This window comes from Octopus sinensis, linkage group LG1 (assembly GCF_006345805.1).
Source record: "Octopus sinensis linkage group LG1, ASM634580v1, whole genome shotgun sequence".
NCBI lineage: Eukaryota > Metazoa > Mollusca > Cephalopoda > Octopoda > Octopodidae > Octopus > Octopus sinensis.
The window spans coordinates 212,014,000-212,040,340 of record NC_042997.1 but is presented as its reverse complement, the minus strand read 5'-3'; the positions used below and the strand labels follow the sequence as shown (position 1 = coordinate 212,040,340).

The 26,341-nt window shown below is 40.9% G+C and overlaps 1 protein-coding gene across 3 annotated transcripts in view; it reads left to right on the top strand.

Moving 5' to 3' along the window:
- LOC115211914 (phosphatidate cytidylyltransferase, photoreceptor-specific) overlaps positions 1-26,341 on the top strand; it is a 286,511-nt gene that overhangs the window by 240,501 nt on the left and 19,669 nt on the right. For all 3 annotated transcript variants that reach the window (XM_029780666.2, XM_036509250.1, XM_036509248.1), the window contains one exon: positions 21,215-21,391. In XM_029780666.2, the coding sequence (XP_029636526.1) occupies positions 21,215-21,391 (177 nt within the window). The remainder of the gene's footprint in view (positions 1-21,214; positions 21,392-26,341) is intronic.

Below are 26,341 nucleotides of genomic sequence, written 5' to 3'. Positions count from 1 at the left end.
GAGTCCAAAGTTGTCAGCAAAGTCTGGGAAATTATTTTGATTGTTAGAAATGCATCACTTGAGAAAGGTATGAATGTCACAACTTCTCATTTCTTTTTATGAAAGTGGAACTCAGCACCAAGTCTGTATTTTATACACAGATTTGTTGTTTAGCTTCTTTCAGCAAAGTATTCCAGTTGTGACTATCCTGTTGAGCATGATGTATCCAAGATAACATCTGTGTCCTTTAAGATGATAAGCTGTGATTTCAAGTTGATTTAATTGCTATTTCTAGCAGTTGCCTAATGTGGTAGAGGCTCTGTTTCTTATACAACAGATGTCATTGAGTAATGTCCATTTGCTGAGACAGAGTAGCAGCCGTACAGAGGACAATGTTGCTACTTTTTAGCCCTGGCTAAAATGTAGCAACATCATCCTCTGAACGACTGCCACACTGTCTCAGCAAATGGACTTCCCTGTTCTTTGCTGTTACTCCATATTTCTTGCTCAGAGACTTAAAACTATTTGCTGTTCTCTTTAGATGTCATATTACCAACGGCCAGAGGAAAGGCATGAACATCACAACCTGATATTCTTTAGGGCTTCTTTTATTTGTTATTTTGTCCCTGGGAAATATTTCTTACACATTTCCAGTTCAAATAGCAACTGGTTAGATGGGAAGGCTTTCCAGGGTAACCTCTGAGGGTAACCCCTTGTTGTTTCAGAGACAGAAACAGCAGGAGTGGAGGTGGGGGGGGACTGGTGTTTCTCTTCTGCCAGAGCCCATTAGCTAATGCTTAGCTTGTCTCTCTCTCGTTTACCATTCCACCAATGACCTCCCTCTCTGACAGACTGCTGACACTTCAGTTTCTCTCTAACATCTAGGAATACAAAATGGCCAGGCAGACGTTAAGTAGATTTCATGACCTACTATTATTCCAGTGTTGTGACCTTTCATGCAACTATTTAATATTCAAATTTATACAGTCTACATTCCAGCCTGGCCCTTTGTTGCCATTCTTACTGTAATAGACCCTTAATAATGTCACATTCAAGCCAGTCTGTAGCTATGTGTTTGCTGCATCACTAATTCTCAAATTTCCTCTTTATTCTCTCACCATACTCACAACTATTAAACTCTTCTCTATACACCTCGTTGCTACATTCTATGCACCAAAGTTCCATTCTGTTCTACAAAGAATGGTTTTGTTGAGTTTTTTTTTTTTTTCTTGTTTTGCAAAAATAAAATTGATTAAAAAAAATTAATTCCTTTTTTTTTTTTTCCCTGCTCCATGACAAAAGCAGAACAAAATGATGAACATGGAATTGGGAGTTCCAGATTCTGCTACATCCATACCACATTACTGGCTCTCTCACACATATTCACACAGCCTGTCTCACACACACACACACATTCCCTATGCTTTATCTCAGTTTCTGATTTGAAGAAAATAAGTGGATGGATGTGATGTTACATTTTCTTTCCTTTCTTCTTCTTCTTCTTTGTCTTCTTCACTTTCCACACTCGTCAGGAAAGAAAACCCACCATGTTTTATAGTATGTACGTGTGTGCACATGTATGTATATATCATCATCATCATCATCATTGTTTAACATCCGTTGTCTGTGCTAGCATGGGTTGGACGGTTCAACCGGGGTCTGGGAAGCCAGGAGGCTGTACCAGGCTCCAGTCTGATCTGGCAGTGTTTCTACAGCTGGATGCCCTTCCTAATGCCAACCACTCAGTGAGTGTAGTGGGTGTTTTTTACGTGCCACCAGCACAGGGGCCAGAGGAGGCTGGCAACGGCCATGATCAGTTGGTGCTTTTTACATGCCACCAGCACAGAAGCCAGTCAAGGTGGTGCTGGCATCAGCCACATTCGGATGGTGCTTTTTACGTGCCACCGGCACAGGTATCACAACTACAATTTCCATTTGATATTTATTTTGATGTTGATGTACTTGACTCAATAGGTCTCCTCAAGCACAGCAGGTCACGTGCCACTGGCACAGAAGCCAGTCGAGGCAGCGCTGGCATCGGCTATATGTATATATATATTTCCCGTCCAACCCATGCTAGCATGGAAAACGGACGTTAAACTATGATGATGATGATGATATATATCGTCTGTAAAAAACAAATCCAAAAGAAGAAAGACACTTTAAGATATAGGAGCTGGCATGGCTGTGTGGTAAGTAGCTTGCTTCTCAACCTCATGGTTCCAGGTTCAGTCTCACTGTGTGGCACCTTGGGCTAGTGTCTTCTACTATAGCCTCACATTCTACTATATATATATATATACATATGTAAATTATTCTATGAGTATATACATAATTATAACAAGGGGTCAGCTATGTGCTTTGCCATGTACTGAATTAGAAATAGACGCTGATGTCTTTTCTCGGGTATTTTCTTGGAGATAAAGACATTAGCAACTATTTCTTATTCAGATCGGGGCAAGGCACATAGCTGACCCCTTGTTATAATTATGTATATAATTATAGAATAATTTTTTATATTTACCTGAAAGGGTTTTTGTTTACTGAGTTTACCCTGTATTATTTATATAATGGATGCAGTCTATTGAGTAGATTTTCTATGCCCAGATGCTCTTCCTGTCACCAACCCTCTCCTCTTTCCAAGCAAGGTAAATATGGCCCCGTGGCCAGACAGGTTTTCCAGATAATCTCGGAAATGAGTGGCGTTTATGTACGACATCCACACAACGTCAAGACAAGGAGATACATCCACACAACGTCAAGACAAGGAGATACAAACACTCACACACGTATCCATCTTTACATCTATATTTGTATCAAATCTACTCGCGTGGCTTGCATTGGCCCAGGGCTATAGTAGAGGACACTTGCCCAAGTAAAGAACCCTTGCTACCCAGTGGGACTGAACTCAAAACCAGGTGGCAGGGAAGCAGACTTCTTAATCATTCGACCACACCTGCACCTACTACTACTACACACACACACATAGATACAAAAGGTGTGATTTTTTCCCAACTGATATTTAGATTTATTTATCATCTACGAGGAATTACCTTGGACTTTAATTCCATTTGAATTTCTTGGTATTTGATTGTTTGATGCAGTTAACCTAGTTTGCTTAACACCAAATGCACTCTACACTCTAATCTGCCTGGATTTAGTTAATCCCTTCTTACCCCTTGTTTTACACACACACACACACACACACACACACACACCACACACACACACACACACTTACATATGTGAGAGAGAGAGATTCGTTTGCTCTCTCTGTCTCCCTCTCTCCCTACACAAACACATACATACCAGTCTTGTTACCCCACCACACTCCCTGCAGCAGTGAAATCATCCTCCTCACCATCATCATCATCCTCCTCACCATCATCATCAGCTGTAGTGCAAGTCTATATTTACCATTTACCAAGGCAGCACTTTCTTACCTTCAGACTGGTTAATGTCTTCTGCCAGTAACTCTTCAAAAACAGACTGATTTACAAAAAAAAAAAACCGCCGCCGCCACCAGCACACAGAGTTATAACTTTGGTAATTCTTGAAGAGGGTTTTGTTGTTTTTCGTTATAATAAATAAAACCGTTGGCATAGAAACAAATCACATGTGTTATGGCCTCATAACTTGGAATTATCATCATCATCATCATCATCAGTAGCAGCACCATCGTCACCATCACTACCATCATCATCACTCATTATCAATCATACAAGTCGTGATTTAACATGTTTTATTATAATAAGTCTCATCCTTTATTCTGGTTTTTGGACACCATGGACCAGTCTACCATTTAAAAATACAATATATAATCAGGCCATCGTTTATATAAACACTAGCAGTATCACCCGGCGTTGCTCGGGTTTGTAAGGGAAATAACTATATAAGCATTTTTAGAGAGTTACTTCCCTTATAGATGCCAATTCGGGCTTTCTTAGCCATTTCTGTTTTGGTGTCTTCAAGCCATGAAGTCGTTGTTCTAAAAGAACGCTGGTCTCCTTGACAACGCTTTACGACATTGATTTCCTTACACTCCCTTCCCCACAGCTTCACGAGGGAGGGAAGAAGGGGGAAAAGCAACACAGGTGCAGGTGTGACCATGGACGCCAACTCCGCCGCCATCAACACACGAAAAATTATGCATTAAAATGGAATAAAAAATGATGTTAAATTATTTTTAAAATCGTAGACTCATCGTAGACGCGCGCTAATACCCAGAAGGGCTCGATATGAATCACGACTATAAGATACCCGAATTTGGTTAAACTGCACCGCAAAATGTGGGAGGAGTTAGGAATCTAAATCGAAGGGGACAGACACTCACACAACTACAGTTTTATATATATAGATTTCTGTCTGTGTGTCTGTCTCTCTCTCTCTCTTCTCTTCATTTTTTGTAAATCACTCATTCTCATTTAATTGTATATATTTTAATTGTTTATTCATAGGTTTCGTCTCATTCGATACCCTGACCCCAATGTTTGTTTTGTCTGTCCTCGTATCGTCCCCTCTTTTTCTCAACCTTATGGTGAATAAAGAAATACTCTTCTCTCTCTCTCTCTCTTCTTGAAGAAATCTGAGTACTTGTAGCGAATATTTCTTAATGTATATTGGCCGATGCCAGCGCCACCAGGGCTGGCTTCCGTGCCGGTGGCACGTTAAAAGCACCAACCGATCGTGGCCGATGCCAGACCCCCCCCTGGCACCTGTGCAGGTGGCACGTAAAAAGCACCCACTACACTCGCGGAGTGGTTGGTGTTAGGAAGGGCATCCAGCCGTAGAAACACTGCCAGATCAGACTGGAGCCTGGTGCAGCCCCTGGCTTCCCAGACCCTGGTCGAACCGTCCAACCCGTGCTAGCGCGGAAAATGGACGTTAAACGATGATGATGATGATGATGATGTACTCTATATTGCCATATAAAGATTTTTTCACAAAGTCTTCTCTACTCTTTCGATGGTGAACAAGTCTTTGCCTGTTATAATGGATGTAGCCATTGTGCCCAGTGCTGCTGCTCAGGCGCTCCACAACTCCTCAGAAAAAGTAACCAAAACTGCATGAACGATGCGTAGAACAGGCACTGGAAGTGAAACGCTGAATAAGTATTCACAAAAGAAAATAGAAAGAAATGAGCAGGGATGGATTCAGGTGTACTTTGGTAAATTTCAGGAACTTTTGAAGAATGTCGTATCTCGACGGCTAATGACTGACGCGGGTAGTTTATTCCATGCTTCATCAATTCTGAGTATGAAAAAATGTTTCCAAAAGTCATGGGTGGTGTGTTGTTGCTTTTTTTATTTTGTGAGCATGTCCATGAGTGTTTGACAAAATGGAATTCAAAAAAGGTACCCAAGATATTTGTAGGGAAGATGGTGGATAATCTTGTGGGTGTGTACCACGTCAGTTGCCAAACATCGGAGCTTTAATGTGTCCATGCCCAGGGAAGCAAGATGTTCAGAGTATGGTAGGGGCCTGACGAGGGATTGCATGTTTCTGTACAATTTCCAGGAGATTGATATGATGAGCAAGACAGGGGTTCCAGGCTGGTGATGCAAACTCTAAGTGTGGACACACCATAGTCATATACAGCTTCAAATAGATAGCTGGAGAGTGGCCGACAAAGGTCTTACTGAGTGACGCTAGGACACCCTTGGCCTTCTTGACAATCTTAAAGATGTGGCTTGTTCAACACAGATTGCTGTTGACAATCCGAGCATGATGGTTGCCAGAGCGGCTATCTGGCCTCCGTGCCAGTGGCACGTAAAAGACACCATTCAAGCATGATCGTCACCAACGTCGCCTTACTGGCACCTGTGCCGGTGGCATGTGTAAAAGATTCGAGCGAAGTCATTGCCAGTACCGCCTGACTGACCCCGAGCCGGTGGTACGTAAAAAGCACTCATTACACTCTCGGAGTGGTTAGCGTTAGGAAGGGCATCCAGCTGTAGAAACTCTGCCAGATCAGATTGGAGCCTGGTGCAGCCATCTGGTTCAACAGACCTCAAGTCATTCATCCAACCCATGCTAGCATGGAAAGCAGACGTTAAATGATGATGATGATGAATAATGCCCAGGTCACATTTACAGACTTCATGAGATTGATGTTGTTGAGGGAGTGTGTAAAAACTGGGTTTTCTTCCCAAAATACAAGGTAATGCACTTGTACACAGCCAACTTCAGTTGCCAGTCAGTAATCCATTGCTGCATCGTGTCCAGGTCATATTGCAGGACAGATCCATAGCGTGTAGGGTCTGTTCTTTTTAGCTCAAGGTACAATTTGATGTAACATTCTTCAAGTTGGCATCTATGTCATTAAAATATGTCCAAGAACAGATCCTTGTGGTACACTAGATGTCATCTCATAGAATGATGTCCTAGAACCATGACTACGTCTTTTCGACTGAGAATGAAGGACTTCAGCCAGTTATAGAGACCATCTTTCATAGCCATTGCAGAGAGTTTTGCCAGGAGTCGTTTGTGTGGCACAGAAATGAAAGCTCTAGCATATATACATACACACACACACACACACACACACACATATTCATGCATATATACATACATACACACACGTACATACGTACATTATTAAATATATCCTTCCTTCTTCAAAACTGTTGGATGTGATTTAAGGGAAATTTGACTGCTGTTTCTGTCAGGTTAAGTGACCACAGAGATCCTGCTTAATTTATAACAGACAAGCACCCATTAGAAATAATTTCTTTTCTTGATGCTGTCAGAAAAGAAAGAGAGATAGAAATGGTTTGGTGAGGATTATTTATGTTTTAATATTCTAACGTAAAACTACCTTTAAATTATTGCGAGTTTTTTTCTTCATGTGAAACATCTGTTGTGTGTGTGTGTTTTCATAAATTTATGTATTTGTAATTTGTGTCAGCTGGCACTAAGGCCATTTTGTGTACAGACTATTTCTTCTTTGTTTTACTTTAAGATCAGAATCAATGTTGACCTGAAATGACTTTCCTTTAATCTCTCCCACCCCCCACCCGCACTGTACACCATTGCAAATACTCTTCTCTGCATTTGTTTCTAAGTCTCCGCACCCCACCCTCAGAACAGGAGGCTTAGAGCAATGGAAAAGAACCAGAGGAGTAGAAGAGGGGAAAGAACCAGAGACAGCTCCATGAAGGTCATTGCTGGGGAGATTGACAGGAAGCAATGAGGGGAAGATTTCAGTATAAATATTAAACAGCCTGACTTTTTAGTTTGCTCTGACAATTAATGGGTTTGGTTCAGAATTTATGATCTGAGGTTTGTAAGTAAAGTGAAAGAGACAGGGTAATGAAAAGAGGTGGGAGTAATGAGAGAGAAAAAGAGAGGGTGAAGGCTGGTAGTAATGGAGGGAGGTTGTAGAGTGTGGCTGGCCAATCCAGTGCCCTACCATCCTTTATTATTATATAGGTGATTGGATGGCAGAGAGAGACTTAGTGAGAGACGTAGAGAATAGTTAGTTGTCTCTAGGACAGTTTTGTCTCCAAGTTGCTTCAGTACAATGCTGGTGTGTGTGTGTGTGTGTGTGTGTGCAAAGTAGCTTGCTTTTGGGAGGTCTTGCTCTCACATAAGAAGTCTGTGTTATAACAAACAGATTCACTGCTGAGTGTTTCTCTTGTTCCAAATATAAAGGTGGTTACTGTTGTAAATTATTAAATGTTTGAAGCAGAATGACGGTTGTTTTGTAAGAACACCCATTTAATCACTTAGCGTCTTCGTAAATATTCATACAGCGTAAATAAGTCAACTTTTGTTGAAAAACGCTAATTATGTACAAAATCATATTTATTCTGTGGCAATTTGTTAAATTCATTATATTCAATTACATAGATGCACCATCTTTGAAAAGATTTCAAAAGTTGAGGCTGAGGGCACCTGAGGAAAAAAAAAATGATTCCTTTCTTAACTTCAGAAATATTTGAAAATCATGGTTTTTTTTTTTGTTGTTGTTTTGGGTTTTTTTTTCGCTTCAGTCATCTTTTGTTTCTTCCTATCAAATATACTAGCAGCACCTGTGGAAAATTCACAGCCTATTTTCTGGTCTAGTGTCAGCCCTAAACATCCCCCCACTCAGCAATGATATCCTGCCATTTCCTTTATAATCCTTCCATGAATTTCCATGGAATCTTGTCAGTTTTCTGTGGCCATCTTTTCTCTTCTTTCTCATCTTTTCATTCTGACTTGTGCAAAATATTCTTGCTTATCATCGTTTGTCGTTTATCATCGTAGGACATCTTCTGGCTTGATTTTATCCCTTTTGAGACAATGTTTCCTGTCATTCCTAATTCTTGGTTCTTCTCCAGTCTTGGCCTCTGTCTTCTCTGCTTCTCTCAATTCAGCTTTCTCTGTTCTGCTCTCAGATTGCTGTCCGTTGGAACTCACCAAACCCTGTTTCAATTATACAATGATTTAAGCAGCACCTAATGTTGTAGAGTTGGTAACACTCATATCCAGGATATACGGTTATACATCATCATCATTATCATCGTTTAACGTCCGCTTTCCATGCTGGCATGGGTTGGACGGTTCGACTGGGGTCTGGGAAGCCAGAGCTGCACCAGGCTCCAGTCTGATCTGGCAGTGTTTCTACAGCTGGATGCCCTTCCTAACGTCAACCACTCCGTGAGTGTAGTGGGTGCTTTTTACGTGCCACAATCATTCATCTGTTACAAAAAAAGTTAGGAATACAGTTATTAGTATAATAAGATAGTTGGGAAAACTATGCAACTATATGCACAGTATACTCACATAGGGATGCCAATGGCTTGCACACCCATCCGCATCACCACCACCACTGCTAATTGTCTGTGTGTGTGTTCCATCAGTGTATGTATGTATGTGAGTAAGCACATGTACTTGTAGCATTCAGTTGAATACTCTCTCTCTCTCTCTCTCTCTCTCATACACTTTTACCATTTGCCATTCCCTTACGACTGCCCCGAGGGGGCGTGTGGTTAAGTGATTAGGGTGTAGGACTCATAATCGTAAGATTGTGGTTTCAATTCCTGGACTGAGAAACACATTGTGTTCTTGAGCAAAATACTTCATTTCACATTGCTCCACTCCACTCAGCAAAAATGAGTTAATCCCACAATGGACTGGCGTCTTGTCCAGGTGGAGAAAATATATGCCATTGAAACTGGGAAGCCGTCCCACAAGAAGGCAACAGTTTTATTACCACTGCCTCAGAGTGTTTAGTCCGCAGGAATCTTTCATTAATGTAATCAGTAAATTTTAAACTTTACAGTTATAAGTATAATAGATAGTCGGGATTGAACCAGGAACCATGTGGTTGGGAAGCAAGCTTCTTACCACACAGCCACTCCTGCACCTGGAAAACATATCTTCTTCCCAACCATCTTTATTCTGTCTTTCTTCATCAAACATTTACTCATTCTCTGAACCTGTATCGAATTTTATCAGACAACAAAATCCCTTCAATACCCCCCCACCGCTTTCCAACCGTCCCCTATCTCTCTCCCCCACCGCTTTCCAACCGTCCCCTATCTCTCTCCCCCACCGCTCTCCAACCGTCCCCTATCTCTCTCCCCCATCGCTCTCCAACCGTCCCCTATCTCCCCCCCCTCCACTTACCCACTCACCAGCCTCCTCTCACACTAACTGTCGAGTCTGATGTTCAGTTGCAACATCCTCAGAAGAGATCTATTCGCTTTGTTGTGGTTGTTGCTGTTGTGGTTGTGGTTGCAGTCCCTTCTATTTCGGTTCCGTGTCAGTTTTGATGACTTTTGCTGTGATGTAAAAATAACAACAAAGAAAGGAGGAATGGTGGCTGCTGCCGGCAGAGTCAGAGATTCTTTGAAATCTTCCATTGATAAACCACGCAACATCAAAGGGAAAACCACATTTGAAAATGTCACTACATCATAGGTGTGTGTGTGTGTGTGTGTGTGTGTGTGTGTGTGTGTGTGTGTGTGTGTGTGCTTGCATGAGCCTGAAGAGTGTGTGTGTGTGTGCACATGCATGCATGACAGAGAGAGTGTGTGTGTGTGTACATACCTATTTCTTTATTACACAGAGGGGACAAACAAGGACAGACAAACAGATTAAGTCGATTTTATATCGACCCCAGTGCGTAACTGGTACTTAATTTAATCGACCCTGAAAGGATGAAAGGCAAAGTTGACCTCGGCGGAATTTGAACTCACAACGTAACGCAGACAAAATACCGCTAAGCATTTCGCCCGGCGTGCTAACGTTTCTGCCAGCTCGCCGGTACATACCCTGGCAAAGCAGTGTGGTTGTGAAGTTCACTTTCCAGTTATGTGGTTTAAGGTTCAATCTCACTGCAAGGCACCTTTCGCCAGTGTTTCCTACTATGGCCCCTGACCAACCAGCATCTGTTGGGTCAATTAAGCTTCTTTAAGTTTCCATCTACCTGTCATGTCTGTGTGTGTGTGTTTCAGTGACTTTGTTTTTCCCTTGAATTCGCTGGCTTCTAAACGATGTCCTCCCCCAGCTGCTTCGTTTGCTCACAGTTCACCTCAAAACCACGTCTCAGCTTCCAGACATGTCTTTGCATTTCACACAATCATTGTAAACAAAAAAACTCATTCAACTGGTAGCGTTTGTTTCGGGTTCACTGCATGAAACATGTCCAGGCTGTTTGTTGCTTGAAAGACTGGGAGATTACCACTTCAGTTGGAAGTTGGTTTGAGTTGGTGACTGGAGGAAACCCTTAATATATTCTTGTCTGACCCATGCAAGCAAGGAAAAATAGATGTTAAAAGGAATGACGATGCACACACATGCTCACTGATCACGTTTGAGTTTTGTCAACTGATGTTAATCTGCTGAGAAGGACCATTGTGACCAGAATTACTTTCATTTGTTGGTTTTAAAAGACCAGTTCCATTGCAGTGTATATCTTTCAAGTTTCAATCAGCTGATCTTATTGCAGTTGTCTCCCCTGTTGTCATTAGATTAGCAGATAAAAACTCCCTCCAAGGTGTTTTTTATTTACTAATTGCTTTGATAACCACATTCGTTGCAGTTTTTCAACATCTGTATTAGCAGCATCAGACCCTACCCTAGTTGTATTTTAGGGGACAGGATGCTCCTCCTCTCCTGCCAGGTGATCCCTGTCTGCCATGTTGTTTGTAGACATCTATTAAGCCAACCATTTGTGGTTTTCGGCACATCATAGCAGTTCATTTTTGCATTGAGCTGCATTTTGTTGCAGCGAGAGAAAGAAACTTAGCTGCATCTCAATGGGAGACTTTCTCACACAAAATAAACCAATCAATTCAGCTAATTGCTTATTGATTTCCTGATTTTCTCTGCACGAAGCCGTCCACAGCCACAGCTGTGACTTATTCTTTCACATCTTCATCACTCAGAGGTAGACCACTTTACAACTGATGAATAATGAACTAATTAATGAGAATAGCTGATAATTTATTGGAATATAATATCTAGAGTGATGCTAATTTTATTGATACTCATTCACAACTCTGTGTGTGTGCATGCGCGTGTGTGTGTGTGTGCGTGCATGCGTGTGTGTGTGTGTGCATGCGTGTGTGTAGCTTTTTCCATATTTCCTACCACAGAAGAATCAGACGTTTGCTTGATATTCGGGAGGTTTTCTTCTAATTTGATTCGCTACCATTACTATAATAGCATTGCAAAATTACTGTCAACTCTCTCTCTCTCTCTCTCCTGCCATATTCCAAGAGATTAGCTGCTGGCCATCTGATAAAAGCTTTGCTGGAAATTATATTAGGTTTTCCAGAAAAGTGCTACAATGTCCGATCATTACCTTTTAATAAGTGTTGCTGTTCCTAAACTCTTCCTGTGAATCTACTCACCATTGCTGTTCGATACCATGTCCAACAGAATATACATGCTTTAGTGTTAACACTTTGGAGGGGAAAAAATCTGTTTTTCGTATCTTTTTATTGAATTCCAACATTTATAGTGTGAACAAATCCCAGAAAATTACATCCGCTACTTTTCACTTTTCTTTTTCCTTTTTACAAATATTTATTTTGTTTATTTCCTCTTTGTTTTCATCAATAAAACCAGATTAACTCATTGCTTATCACCTGTGACTAAATCCATTTCCCTTAATTACTTATGGCAGAAATATAACAACCAAAAGGTGTTGAAAGCATATCTAAAACAATATGGCTCTTCACTGTGTGCGTGTGTGCATGTGCATTTATATTTAAGTATCTTATAGAATATAGCAGGGGTTTACTTAGAGATCTTCAGCAAACCATCTCCAGTGGACACACAGACAAGATGGGAGGTTTTAGCATTTGCTTTCTGCTGCTCATCTTCAAAGTATTGGCAGATCCATTCAGATTAAGAGGAATGTCACTACTGAGCCATGCAGTGGATTCACTCAGACAGATATGTAATACACACACACACACACACACACACACACATATATATATATATATATAGCATAAGATTAATGTGGCCAATAAATATTTTATAGAAGGAGCTTCTACAGGACTAGAACTGTTTCATTCAGATGAAATCTTCAGGAAGCTGGCTGTCAAAATAAGTTCTGGTATTTATGCATTTAGGCAGATTTAATGGAGTGGTGGTGGCAGGGGGGACGTTTTTTGGGTAGGTTAGTATTTAGGAGATAAACAGAGCACAAGCTATTGTTCTTAGGGGAGTGGTCAAAAGGCCAGAGTGTTTTTTGAAATGAGAAGAATCAGTGAGAAAATAAATAAATGAATAAATAGAATAAATGAATAGGAACCCAAGAATAGTATTTCAACAGATATATGGGATGGGATGGGATTTTAGAAACAGTTCTAGTCCTGTAGAAGCTCCTTCTATAAAATAAATTACTTTACTCTATGTATTGAGTACCTTATTTACTGTGATTAACCCCGACTCAACCCGGGACCTACATATATATATATATATATATATATATATATAATCATCATCATCATTTAACGTCCACTTTCCATGCTAGCATGGGTTGGATGGTTTGACTAAGGACTGGTGTACCCTATCATCATCATCATCATCATCATCGTTTAACATCCGTTTTCCATGCTGGCATGGGTTGGATGGTTCGACCGGGATCTGGGAAGCCAGGACGCTGCACCAGGCTCCAATCTGATCTGGCAGTGTTTCTACAGCTGGACGCCCTTACTAATACCAACCACTCTGAGAGTGTAATGGGTGCTTTTCATGTTCCACCGGCACCAGGGCCAGTCAAGCGGATCTGGCAGTGACCAAGCTCACGCTTTTACATGCTACCTGCAAGGGAGCCAGTCCAGCGGCACTGGCAATGACCACACTTGAATGCTGTTTTTGCGTGCCACCAGCACATGTGCCGGTAAGGCGACACTGGCAACGATCATGCTCGAATGGTGCTTTTCTCGTGTCACCAGCACGAGAGCCAATCCGTGGCCCTGGCCACATCAGCAATTTTGATTTAGATTTCACTTGCCTCAATAGGTCTTCACAAGCATGATTTATTGTCCAATGAATGAGGAGTATTCATAAATGGGCTGGTTACACCCACTGGTATAAGCCATGGGCTATGGTCTGACTTGGCTTATTGGGTCTTCTCAAGCACAGCATATTTCCAAAGGTCTTGGTCACTAGTCATTGCCTCGGTAAGGCTCAATATTTGAAGGTCATGCATCACCACTTCATCTCAGTTTTTCGTGGGTCTACCTCTTCCACAGGTTCTCTCAACCGCTAGGGTGTGGCACTTTTTTACACATCTATCCTCATCCATTCTCGCCACATGACCATACCAGCGCAGTCGTCTCTCTTGCACACCACATCTGATGCTTCTTAGGTCCAACTTTTCTCTCAAGGTACTTACACTCTGTCGAGTATGCACACTGACATTACACATCCATCAGAGCATACTGGCTTCATTTCTTGCAAGCTTACGCATATCCTCAGCAGTCATGGCCCATGTTTCACTGACATGTAGCATGGCTGTTCGTACACATGTGTCATACAGTCTACCTTTTACTCTGAGCGAGAGGCCTTTTGTCACAAGCAGAGGTAAGAGCTCTCTGAACTTTACCCAAACTATTCTTATTCTAGCAGCTACGCTTTCAGCACACCCGCCCCTGCTACTGACTTGGTCACCTAGATAACGGAAGCTATCAACTATTTCTAGTTTTTCTCCCTGGAATGTGGCAGAAGTTGGTCTCTGCACATTTTCAGTGTTTATTGCTCCTGAGCATCTGCCACATACAAAAACTATCTTCCCAGTTAGCCTTCCTTTGATATTGCTGCACCTCTTACGTGTCCATAGCTTACACTATGTACATCTTATAGAGTTCCTACCTATGCCTTTTCTACAGTTCAAGCTGGGCCATCTACCTGCTGCCAAGTTCCTCTCTGGTTACAAAAGTAGAAACCTTGTCTTACCAAGTGAATCATTATTTATGGTTATGTTCCACAATTGTTATTTCTAGAGATTGAAATAGCTTCACCAAACTGTTCTATGTCCTCTTCAGTTCCACCTTACCCCAGGCTGTGAAACCATCCACAAATTTTAAATAAACACGATTATTTACAAGGAATAATTCCAGCTTTGGCACCAAATATAGTAGTAACAGCTCTTTATTTGCTTCTAAGATGGCATGATTTTGCCCCAAGACAAAATAGTGAAGAATTTCTGCGAAGTCCATGAATGAAGTTTGAAATTGGTGTCTGCTGGGAAAAATTCATTGAAACATATTGCTGCTACTGCTGTTGTTGTTGTTGTTGTTGCTAGAAGTGATAGTGGTGGTTGGTTGGTTGGTTGGTTGGTTGGTTGTAGTATTCATGTTTAGGACATCTGTAATAAATCTGCACAAAGCAGACCTGTTCTCTCCATTTCGTTGATATTTTATCAGTCATTATAAAACATATTTAAATGTTATCAATATAACTTGACAGTATGTTAGTGTAAGTCTCCAGAAGTACAATGCTTCTTTACAATACTGAAATAGTTTCTATGTTGGAATTTATTTGTTCCCTTATTGGCTTGGCAAATTCATGAGAGCATTGCTAAAAATGCTTTGTGATATTTTTTCTGGATCTCTACATTCTGAGTTCAAATCCAGTTGAGGTCAACTTTGATATTCGTCCTTCTGGAATCGATAAATAAAAGTATTTGTCAAATATTGGAACCCATGGTGTCAACCATTTCCTTTACCCTGAAAATTGTTGGCCTTGTGCAAAATCAGAAACTGCTTGGGGTGGGACAAGCTGGGAATTATACAGTGTGGGGAAAATTTGTTTCTAAATCCTGCTGAGCAAAACTTTGTGGTTTATCCCTCAATAAAATAGAGTACCAGTCATGTACGAGGGTAATGATATCAATTAACCCCTCCTTTGAGAAATTAACAGCCTTGTGCTTTAATTAGAAACCTTTATTATTATTATTATTATTACTGGGTGGGAGAGCAACACATGCCGTCAAATATACAAAGCCCAATATACCCATCATGAATATCCATTAATAAGGGTACATCATACACATGCATCACAACCACAAGTGCACAACATGGTGATCTCATGTCAAGATAAACAGCACATGACCCCTGCAGGTGGGGCCCAGTTAGAATTTTCTTCTGGTCGAGTAGCCCATCCCACTCAAAAGGTCCTTGAATAAGGGTCGTTTAAGGATAAGGAACAGAACACCTATGTTTCTAGAGATGAATTATCCAAACCCCAAAGAATTCATCTCAACACATAGCTATGATGCTCCCCCACTAATTCTGCTCATGAGCAGAGATGCACATATCAGCCACTAAAGGACCTGCTCAACAGGTTAAGATCAAGCAAATCTGCAGTATTGAGCAGAATACGAGGTACATTCAAAAAGTATCTAACTTGATATTTTCCCACCAAAAATAATGGCAGAATCCTTCGGGTGGGAGTTGACACTGCCTTTCCTGCTTATGTGTAAAACCATTTGCACCAACAGGCCACATCAGTTCCTGGCCATTACACCTAGAGTACAGGTGTGCACACTCCTCAGATTTTCGTTTTCATGCCAGATAACTGAACGCATCAAGCAGAGACCAGAAATTCATGTCTCATCACCAGTGATGATGGTCTCTATAAAACCTGGGTGGTTTTTTTGCACAGTCCAGCATATCCTAAGCAATTCCCATGTGAAGTTGCTTCAGCTGCTCTGCCAGCACCTTGGGGCCAAATTTTGCCAACCCTCTCCACTTGCACAAATCCTCTGTTGAAATGAAATGCACTGATCCTGTTTTTATTCCCACTTTTGAGCAATTTCCTGAATCGTTACTCGATGGCTTTCCAGGATTATTTACCAAATCTTCTCAATTGGTTCCTCGTTTCAGTGTGTGGGTTGCCTGCCTGAGTGGGCCTCACTCTCCACTGACGTTCAACCATGTTTGTACCATTTGTACCACTCCTTGATCCGAGTTCTACCCATGGCATCATCACCAAACACCTGCTGAATCTTCTCAGTGGTTTGAGCTTCAGTGTTACCAAACTTCTGGCTAAACTTGATGCAGTATCTCTTCTCAATGTGTTCGGTAAAAACGTAAATCCGCCGAGTGTATCCTACATATCTGTACTCTCGGCATAACAGTCAAGAACTAAAATGGCCTGCTGGTGTGAAAATGTTCACCCAGGTGCAGGAAGGGTGACGTCACCTTCCACCCAAAGGACTTTGCCCAAGTGGCTTTAGTTTATACAGGAAATAATAAAGCCAGGTACTTTCTGAACCCACTTCGTGTATGTTGTGACCCATCTTTTACACCAAGACAAAAGGTTGTTAACACTTCTAGTCAGTTAAGATCAGAAACCATGAAAGCCTCTGCCTCGTATTGCATCAGGGTATTATCATCATTTCTTTTTATCACAGGTTTTGTTGGGGTCCCTGGAGTCTTGGATGCTTTGTGGGCTTCTTACATGCAGCCTACACTACCACGCTATCTGTTCTTTTCAACTAAAACTTCCCTGATTATTCTGGCCATGCCAAGGAGGCAAACCTTTTGTAACAGTTCTGCTGGGCACTCTATTCCAATTTCCTTTATATTCCGCTTGATACCTTCTGATACTGTCCCCAAGGACCCAACAATACTCACTCATCTCAAAGACTCCTATTTCCTTCCATTTTGCTTTCATGCATTGCCAGAATCCCTTCTACTGGTTTCACTTCTTCTCTTGCATTCAATTGCTGTTCAGTTTGTCCCCTTATCCCTTCTTCTCTGCCTCTGACTTTGTGTATATCTATATATATTATTAAGGCAGTGAGCTGGCAGAATTGTTAGCACCCTAGACAGAATGCTTAGCGGTATTTCACCCATCGCTATGTTCTGAGTTCAAGTACTGCCACGGTCAAACTTGCTTTCATCTTTTCAATATATTAAGTACCAGGGTTGGTAAGTTAAGTACCAGTGAAACACAGAGGTTGACGTAAGTTATCCTTTCAGGGTCGATAAAATAAGTAGCAGTGGAGTACTGGGGTCAGTGTGATCCACTAGTCCCCTCCCCCAAAATTTCAGGCTTTGTGCCTATAGTAGAAAGGATTATTATTATTATTATTATAATTATTATTATTGATTTGACTCCGGTTCAGTCTTATTCCTGGCAAGACTCTCACCTTTGATGTCCACTGACTTACTCTTTCAACAATACAACATTCACAATAGTCTATGAACCCTCCTGATAATCTTTCCTGTCCCTAAGAGGTAAACTTTCTGCTGAAACTCTTCAGGACATTCTATTTCAATCTCCTTCAACCATTTCTCTATATCTTTACTTACAATTCCCATCACACCAATTATTACTATTATTGGCACATCCTTTACACACTTTATATATTCCAAATTCTTGCAATTTCAAATTTTAAGGGATTGTATTTTTTTTTTTTTTGTCTTCTGTCTTTACAATCCTGGAATCAAAGGGACATGATGGGTTGATAAGTAAGCAACTTTGCTTTTCTTTGTCCATTATTGTGTCGTGTCTAGTCTACTACTTTCTATTTTCTTGTCCTTTTGAAAAGGGAAGTCCTACAAAATCTTCCAATCCTCTGTCTGACCCCAGCACTTTTTCAACCTGATGGTCATACCATGTGTCCCCAGCTTCAAATCCTCATTTCTAGCAAAGTTTCCAGTGTAAAACTTTTATAGCTTGGTCATACCTCCATTTCTTATATTCTTCTTGTGCCACCATCTTGTTCCCGGTTCCACAGATTCTACATTTCCCTAATACATTCTCCCCATATACATTTCTCATATCCCACACTTGATCACTTCTTCCTTATTCACCATCTTTAGCAGTTTCTCTGTCCTGTTCTATAAATATGCTACCAGGCTTTTCCTTTCCATCTGCACACATTCTTCTACTGCTATTAAGCCTGTTCCACCCTGGTCTCTCCTCAAGTAAAGTCGGTTGATATCAGCTTTCGGATGGTAGGCTCCATACATTGCCAGCAGCTTTGTAGTTTTTTGATCCAGTCTGTGATTCCAACTCCACACCTGATTAGGGCCACTGCTTTTGCATTTATTACTTCAACAGCATTTTTAGCACTCAGCTTTGACTGTTGAAATTTTCTCTCCTTCTATAATGTTGTGTGTACCAATGGATTTTATGGATAACACATCAATGGATTTTACTGTGTGCATGGAGCTTTGGCTTTAGAAATGAGGAAGGAATAAGTCTGTTGGAGATCTGAGATGCAAATGATTTGCTGATCTGCAATACTAACCCCAGGAAACCAGCCATTTTATCTCTTCTTAGTCTTGTGGACACTCGAACCAAATTGACCGCATCCTTACCAGAAACAGAGATGGAGTGATGTTTATAAATGCAAAATCCTTTCCCAGTGAGGAATGTACAACTCAAACATAGGTTAGTGGTTAGTGACTTCAGACTTAGGGACAGAGAGACAGAAAATGAAATGGGAAAGGAAGATCCCTCAAACAGTCAGAAGTTTAGAGACATTTTGATTAAAGCATTGGAGGAGGAGGAGGTTGTGACGTATAACATAGAGGACAACTGGAAGTTCTGACGGCTACAGACCAAATCTGTGACTGGGGCAAAGTCTCTGCCAGACTGAGTGTGTCCTGGTGGTGGAACAGTGAGAAAGGGCCATAAAAGTGAAGAGAAAGGCTTGGAGAGACTGGAGAAATGGAGGCAGCAAAGAGCTATATCAGGTAGCCAAGAGGAAAGCTAGGGGATAGGTTTATCTAGCCAGGGCAGAAGCAGAAAGGAAGAGGTCTGCCACTGTCTTACAGCATGAAGATCAGAGACTTGAGGTATTTCAGATTGCGAGACAGTGTGTCAGAGAGAATCAAGATGTTATGAGAGAAAAGTTTGTATGTGTGGATAATGGTATGCTGGCACTCAATGACTCCGAAAAGAAAGACGTGTGGAAGTACTACTATGAAAGGCTGTTAAATGTGGGGAATGAATTAAAGAAAGGGAATCTTCCCCCATAAGGATATGAAGACAGGGAGAGCCCACCCTGGTCCATCAGGAGTCACTACTGATATACTTAAAATATCTGGCAGATTCTGTAACAGAGCTAGAAAATAAATTCTAGTTGTGGAAGAGAAACCTGGAATCTAAGGGTGATTTAAGCTTAACTTAGCAAAGGGCCTTAAGGTTAACTTAAGTAAACAAAGAGGATCCTTCTCCCATCAGGTAAATGTTCCTGCTCAGTATATAGGAAAGGTGTAGGCAGGAATTCTATACAGTGTACACAGTGCAAGCTATGGACACACAAGAGGTGCAGTGGAGTAACAAGGAAGATTATCAGAGAAGGTAGTGTTTGTCTGTGGAAGATGCGTGGGAACCATAAAAATTAGAGATACTAAGGAAATTGATTTTCTCAAATGCTCTGGAGGCTCTTCAGAGGCAGTGGATAATTTCTGCTACTTAGGGGATCTAATTAGCTGTGGGGGGAGGATGCATGGAAAGTGTAATTGCTAGAATAAGAACAGGATGGAGAAAATTCTGAGAGCTTTTACCTCTGTTGGCAACCAAATGTCCCTCTCTCTCTCTCTCTCTCTCTCCGCAAGTGAAAGGAAGACTGTATGCTGCATGTATATGAATGGTAGTGAGACATGGACCCTGAATGCAGAAGGTGCACAAAGTTTAGAGAGGAATGAAGCTAGTATGCTCTGCTTGATGTGCAATGGAGTGCATTGAAAGAAAAGTTGGGCATAAGAGGAATTGGATGCAGCGTGCAAGAGAGAAGAGTGTACTGGTTTGGTGATGTGATGCAAATGGATATCAACAGTCGCATACAGATCTGCCTGTCACATGAAATGGAGGGAATTTGTGGAAGAGGGAAACTCAGGAAGAGATGGGATGAAGTTGTGAAGGCCAGTCTCAGGACACTGAGCCTTACAAAGGGGATCTGGCACCTTGTACTGAAGAAGACTCGTTTACCACAGCAGAACAAATGCCAGTGTTGGTTCCACATAAAAAACACTCAGTGCACTCTATGGAATGGTTGGCATTAGGAAGGGTATCCAGCCATAGAAACCATGCCAGAACAGACGATGGAGCCTGGTACGGGTCCTGGCCTTATTAGCTCTGGTCAAATATGTGAGTACAGTACATTGTTCTGCTATTTCCATTGTTACTTTTAGGCACAAGTCACAGGCTTCTGTTTTATATATTTACCGGAGTCTTTTAACTCCAAAGGAACCTGTCTTTATTTGGAATAATTCAGTTTCCATTAGTTATCTCTATATTCACATCTTTATCTGGAGATAGTTTCTCCATTCTTTCACAGACAATTCGCTCTCCTATTGACACGGTGATCTCATCATTTCTACTACTTACTCTATTCACATGGGTGGTCGTTAATACTTCCATCCTCTTTTCTACAGATTCTGCATTTCCTCTCTGAGTTTTATCAGTTTTTGGCATTATTATATATGGTTTCTTTTCATTATAACTTTATTTCAGCTGCCTTAGTACCGGGCATCCTCTGGAGGCCGAGAGTAGCAAGGGCAATTTTGTTTTGCTATGTATGCTAAACTTATCACATTTATTCCATTTTAGATGGAGAGTGCTTTCCATAGTATATTATTATTATTATTATTATTATTATTATTATTACATTATGGTTATTAGGTTAATCTTTGGAATCAAAGGGATGTTGCGTTTAACATTAAACATTATCCTATTTATACTGTGGTGGTGGTAGTGGTGGTGGCAGTGTTGTTGTTGTTTCCATACCAGGCATTTTCTGACCTCTCCTCTTTCCCAACAGGTGTTTGCCATCCAGATCAAGTGCTTCCATGAGATCATCACCATCGGTTATGTCGTCTACAAATCGTACGACCTTCCTCTCTTCCGAACGCTCAGCTGGTATTTCCTCTTCACATCAAACTTCTTCTTCTTCGGCGAGAGTATGATTGAATATTTTTCCGTCTTGCTAAATCGAAATGTAAGTATGGCATCGTTTTTTTTAAATGTCCGGGTTTTCCTGTTGTTGAGAACATCACATTACAAATACTGGTTCATTATAACAAATATAAACACACATTAGCTGGCACAAATACATGTGTGTGTATATGCATGTGTGCATGTGTGTATATGCATGTGTGCATATGTGTATTTCCGTGGCTGGCTTCTGTGCCGGTGGCACGTAAAAAGCACCAACTGATCGTGGACGCTGCCAGCCTCCCCTGGCACCTGTGCCGGTGGCACGTAAAAAGCACCAACTGATCGTGGCCGCTGCCAGCCTCCCCTGGCACCTGTGCTGGTGGCACGTAAAAAGCACCCACTACACTCAGGGAGTGGTTGGCGTTAGGAAGGGCATCCAGCTGTAGAAACATTGCCAGATAAGACTGGAGCCTGGTGCAGCCCCTGGCTTCCCAGACCCCGGTCAAACCGTCCAACACATGCCAGCATGGAAAACAATGATGATGATGATGATGATAATGATAGGGTACAATGGGTAAATTGTCACCATTTTCTACTTTTAATTTTACGCATGCACACTGTTTGTTTTTGATTTTGTTGATTATAGAGAATAGTAGGGTCAGTTGGGCACTGTCTGTGAGAAAAAAAACAGTACCATGATGCAATTCACTCTGCCAGAGATTTGGAACCAACATGCTGTATTGCTTGGCATTTGCACCATAAGCTCCAATACGAACATTTCAGAGTGTTAGGGTGTCAAACAGAGGAAATGTACTGAGAGTGATAAAAATCAAACATCCAGTCAACATCATGGTGTTTGGAGTAATCATTAGTGATGGCGACATTATGTCTCCCTTCATCTTCCCACATGGACTCAGACTCAACACAGAGGCCTACATCATGTGCCTGGAGGAGGTAGTGCTGTTCTAGGTCAAGAGGGTGGGTGCTGGAAGACCCTTTGTCTGGCAACAGGACTCTGCACCATGTCACACAAGCAGGAGAACCCAGTCATGGCTGTCAGACAATTTCTGCAACCACATCACCCCTAGCATTTGGCCACCTAACTCCCCAGGCTGCAACCCCCTTGATTATTATGTGTGGGGTGCAGCTGAGTGAGAGACCAACAAAACTCCTTGTAACACCAAAGATGAACTGAAGGCAAGGATTATGGCAGCATCCACCAACTTAAACAAAGAGACTGTCCAGAAGAATTGCAGAAGATTCTAAAGTCATCTGGAGGCAGTGGTTGAAGCCAGTGGTGATTTTATTGAATAAAATTATATACACATATATATATATATATTATATATATATATATATATATATATGTGTGTGTGTGTGTGTGTATATAATTCTAGCAAAAACTGTCCGACGAACGGCAACGTGAAACTCAGAGTAACAGGTTTTGTTGAATTTTCTGCTGCTTTAAATAAAGCATATTACTCTACCACTGGTATTTCAGTACTCTTTTTTCCACCTTGTTTCACATTTATGTGTTTACTCCGGTATATATATATATATATATATATATATATATATATATATATATATATATATACAGGGTATGGTGAATAAACTGTTGTCTAAATTTTGCAAAAATGAAAATAACACTGACATCTCATTTTAACAGATCTATTTACCAAAGTTACATTATGTATGCACACAATGTAACTTCAGTAAATATATGTTAAAATGAGATGAGAGTATTATTTACAGTTTTGCATAATATAGACGACAGTTTACTCACCGCACCCTGTATATATATACACACACACACACACAATGTACATGAGTAGTGCAAGATATGGATTCCGAGAATGCTGCAGCAGCTCTCACACCAAAGTCCTCTTGCAGGCTTAGCCATCAGCCCACTTAGTGCAGGCTTAGCCATCAGCCCATTTAGTAATCAATGACAAAGCAATTTAATGTCAAGTATCCATGGAGCAGAAGATCCTGGCAATCAGATGAATCTGTGAGGTGGATATAAAAGCATAAAGTCAGGAGGTACAAGAAGTGAATAATAGATATGTTTAACCACGTGACTTCCCTAGGTTTACAGCTGTTTCACAACCTTCTTCCCAAATCATTAATTTCAGAATGCCAGAAGTTATGCCTGTGTGTGTTTGCCTTACTATGCTCAGCATTCTACAATAGGATTGCATCTTCATAAGTCAATGCAAATAAAGAAAGCTAGCTCATCAGATCACCTGGACATCATCGTTACATCAACAGGATGGTGAATTCCCCACTTTCAATCTAGCACTTTGGCTTCATTGATATGAAGATGTTCATATGTGAAGTAAATTTTTTGCTATCATAACAACAATACAATAAGTCTTTACTGAGATGCTTACCTTTTACTGACCAAATCAATATAATTTTCTCCAGTTCCAGTCTTCCATACATTGTGTATGTAAAGAGTGTTTTCTGTTTGTATATTTAGAGTTGAACTCTTCAGGTAACCAAGATGTTCAGATGATCTGAAGAGCTAGCTTTCTTTATTTGCATTAATTTGTGAATATACAATTCTACTGTATAATGCTGCGTATATAATATTAATTAAAAAAACATGTACATGTAATTTCTGAGATGAATATGATATGAAGATGGTTGCGAAATGGCTGTAATCTTTTGTCATATGGTTAAATAAATTTATATTCACATGACTTGTGGTCTCCTTGTTGACAGCATGCAGTGCATTGGGTGCAACAATCAGCCTGAAAAGGTCTTAATGTACCAACCTGCACCAGGTGAAACCAATTCTGAGCCAAGCTGTTGCGTGTGTGGACAGAAGTTGCAGGTTGTGCATCAATTCATTGCATTTGAACAGTAATGTAAACGAGACAAATATTCTTGATGATGAGATCTCCGTCTGAACCAAGGAAACCAGTGAAACATTCAGAAATAGACATTAATGGCCCCAACATGGAAGTTCAATGGAGACAAACTTAAAAGTCTGCAAGATTTACATTTTGTCTTTGTTACTTTATCCATGTGCGTGTTCAGGGTTGTTTACTGGAGTTATATGGAAAGACCGGAGTGATTTCACGGACAATGTCACCCTCATGTCAATATGCTGGGTGTCTGTTGGCAAACGTATGTAAATGTTGTTGATGTCCTTGTTGTTGTTGTTGTTAAGTAACAGGACAGGTAAGGGTGATTAGGTGATGGTCTAGGGCTTAGGGGCAGGAGACCCCAGACCTTGGGAAAAAAAAATAACTTTGGTCGTCTTGTTGTAGTCGAGGGCTCTTCGTTGACGCCCAACACCACTGGGAGGTGGCCCTCAAAGTCGCTGGAAATGGAGATCTCCAGGTCCAAATTCTTGAACGGCTGTTGAAGTCCTTGAATACAGTCTACCGATATAGAGTCTCCAGTATTTGAGCGGCAATTACGAAGATGATTGCATCCCTAAGCAATTTCTGTATGGTGAGTTTAGCCCAGGGCTAAAGAAATGAAATTAACATTGAAGGATTGCATCAAGAATTCATTGATGAAAGCCAATATCTTTGGAAATGGATAGGAAAACCCAGCCGTGGACAGCAGTGCATGATGGGAAGAGGGAATTCAAATGAAATTATATCAAACCTGAACAACTCAAGAGAGATGTTTGTAAAGGTGTTGATGTGAATATGCGTGAGTCCATTGGCATACAAATCAGTTAAATATGTCCCTGGTAAGACTGAAAAATCATATCTATCTGAACGTGGTCAATACCAGGTCCACCTGACTGGCACCTGTGCTGATGGCATTTAAAAAACACCATCCAAACATTGCCGATGCCAGTACCACCTGACTGCCCCCCCCCCCGTGCCAGTGGCACATAAAAAGCACCCACTACACTCTTGTAGTGTTTGGCATTACAAAGGGCATCCAGCTGTAGAAACCCTGCCAGATCAGATTGGAGCCTGGTGCAGCCTCCTGGTTCTCCAGACCTCACTCTAACCGTCCAACCCATGCCAGCATGGAAACAGACGTTAAACAATGATGATGATATCAGCATGTGTGTGTAGAGGTGCATGGCTCAGTAGTTAGAGCATTAGGCTCACAATCATGAGGTAGTGAGTTCGATTCTTGGGCCGGGCTGTGTGTTGTGTTCTTGAGCAAGACACTCTATTTTCACGTTGCTCCAGTTCACTCAGTTGTAGAAATCAGCTGCGACATCACTGGTGCCAAGCTGTATCGGCCCCTTTGCCTTTCCCCTCGGTTAACATCAGTGGCATGGAGATGGGGAGGCTGGTAGGTCCCATACTGTTCTTTCTTCCTGGAAAGGTCATAATTACCTCATCTTCTTCTGATTAATTCATAATAAACAGAAATAAAAATCATTTTTTAGCCACAAGTTTTTACCTAATTGTTTTCTTATAAATTTAACCCCTTTTTAATCCCCCTAATGTACTGCTGTCTTTCTAATAGCACTAAATACACTGAGAACATACATTATTAGTGAATATGGTGTGGGAGATGAGGTGCTGGGTTCAATCTAGATCAGCAACAAACATACACTTGGACGTCAATACTTGTATTGTATTACAATTATGAAAGGTTAAGATGACCTGATCAGAGCAGTTTGAAAGCTTTTTAATTTGTTGATCCAGATTTTGAGTTGGAGTTGTTAGTAGTCTGACTGGAAACATTAGAATTGATTCTATGTTTTGTTTTTTGTTTATTTTTTCTTTTTGTTTTCAGTGATTTTTAGTTTTCTCCTATTCTAAGAAGTCTGTCAATACTCGTTATTGATTATCTATATGAAAAATCAATAATAGCTGGACAGTTTTGTTTTGTTATTACCTAATAGGAAATAGCCTTTCCATACTTTTTAATTCTCCAAATTATAACTGTATAAATTAAATTGTCCTTTTAATAATCACATAGTTCCCTTCCATATAATGACCTCTCACCCATCTTTGCTGCTCAAATTTAAAGCTAGAAAGTGGACTCCAGAAGCTGCAGTACAGGCAACCTGTTGAGGGGA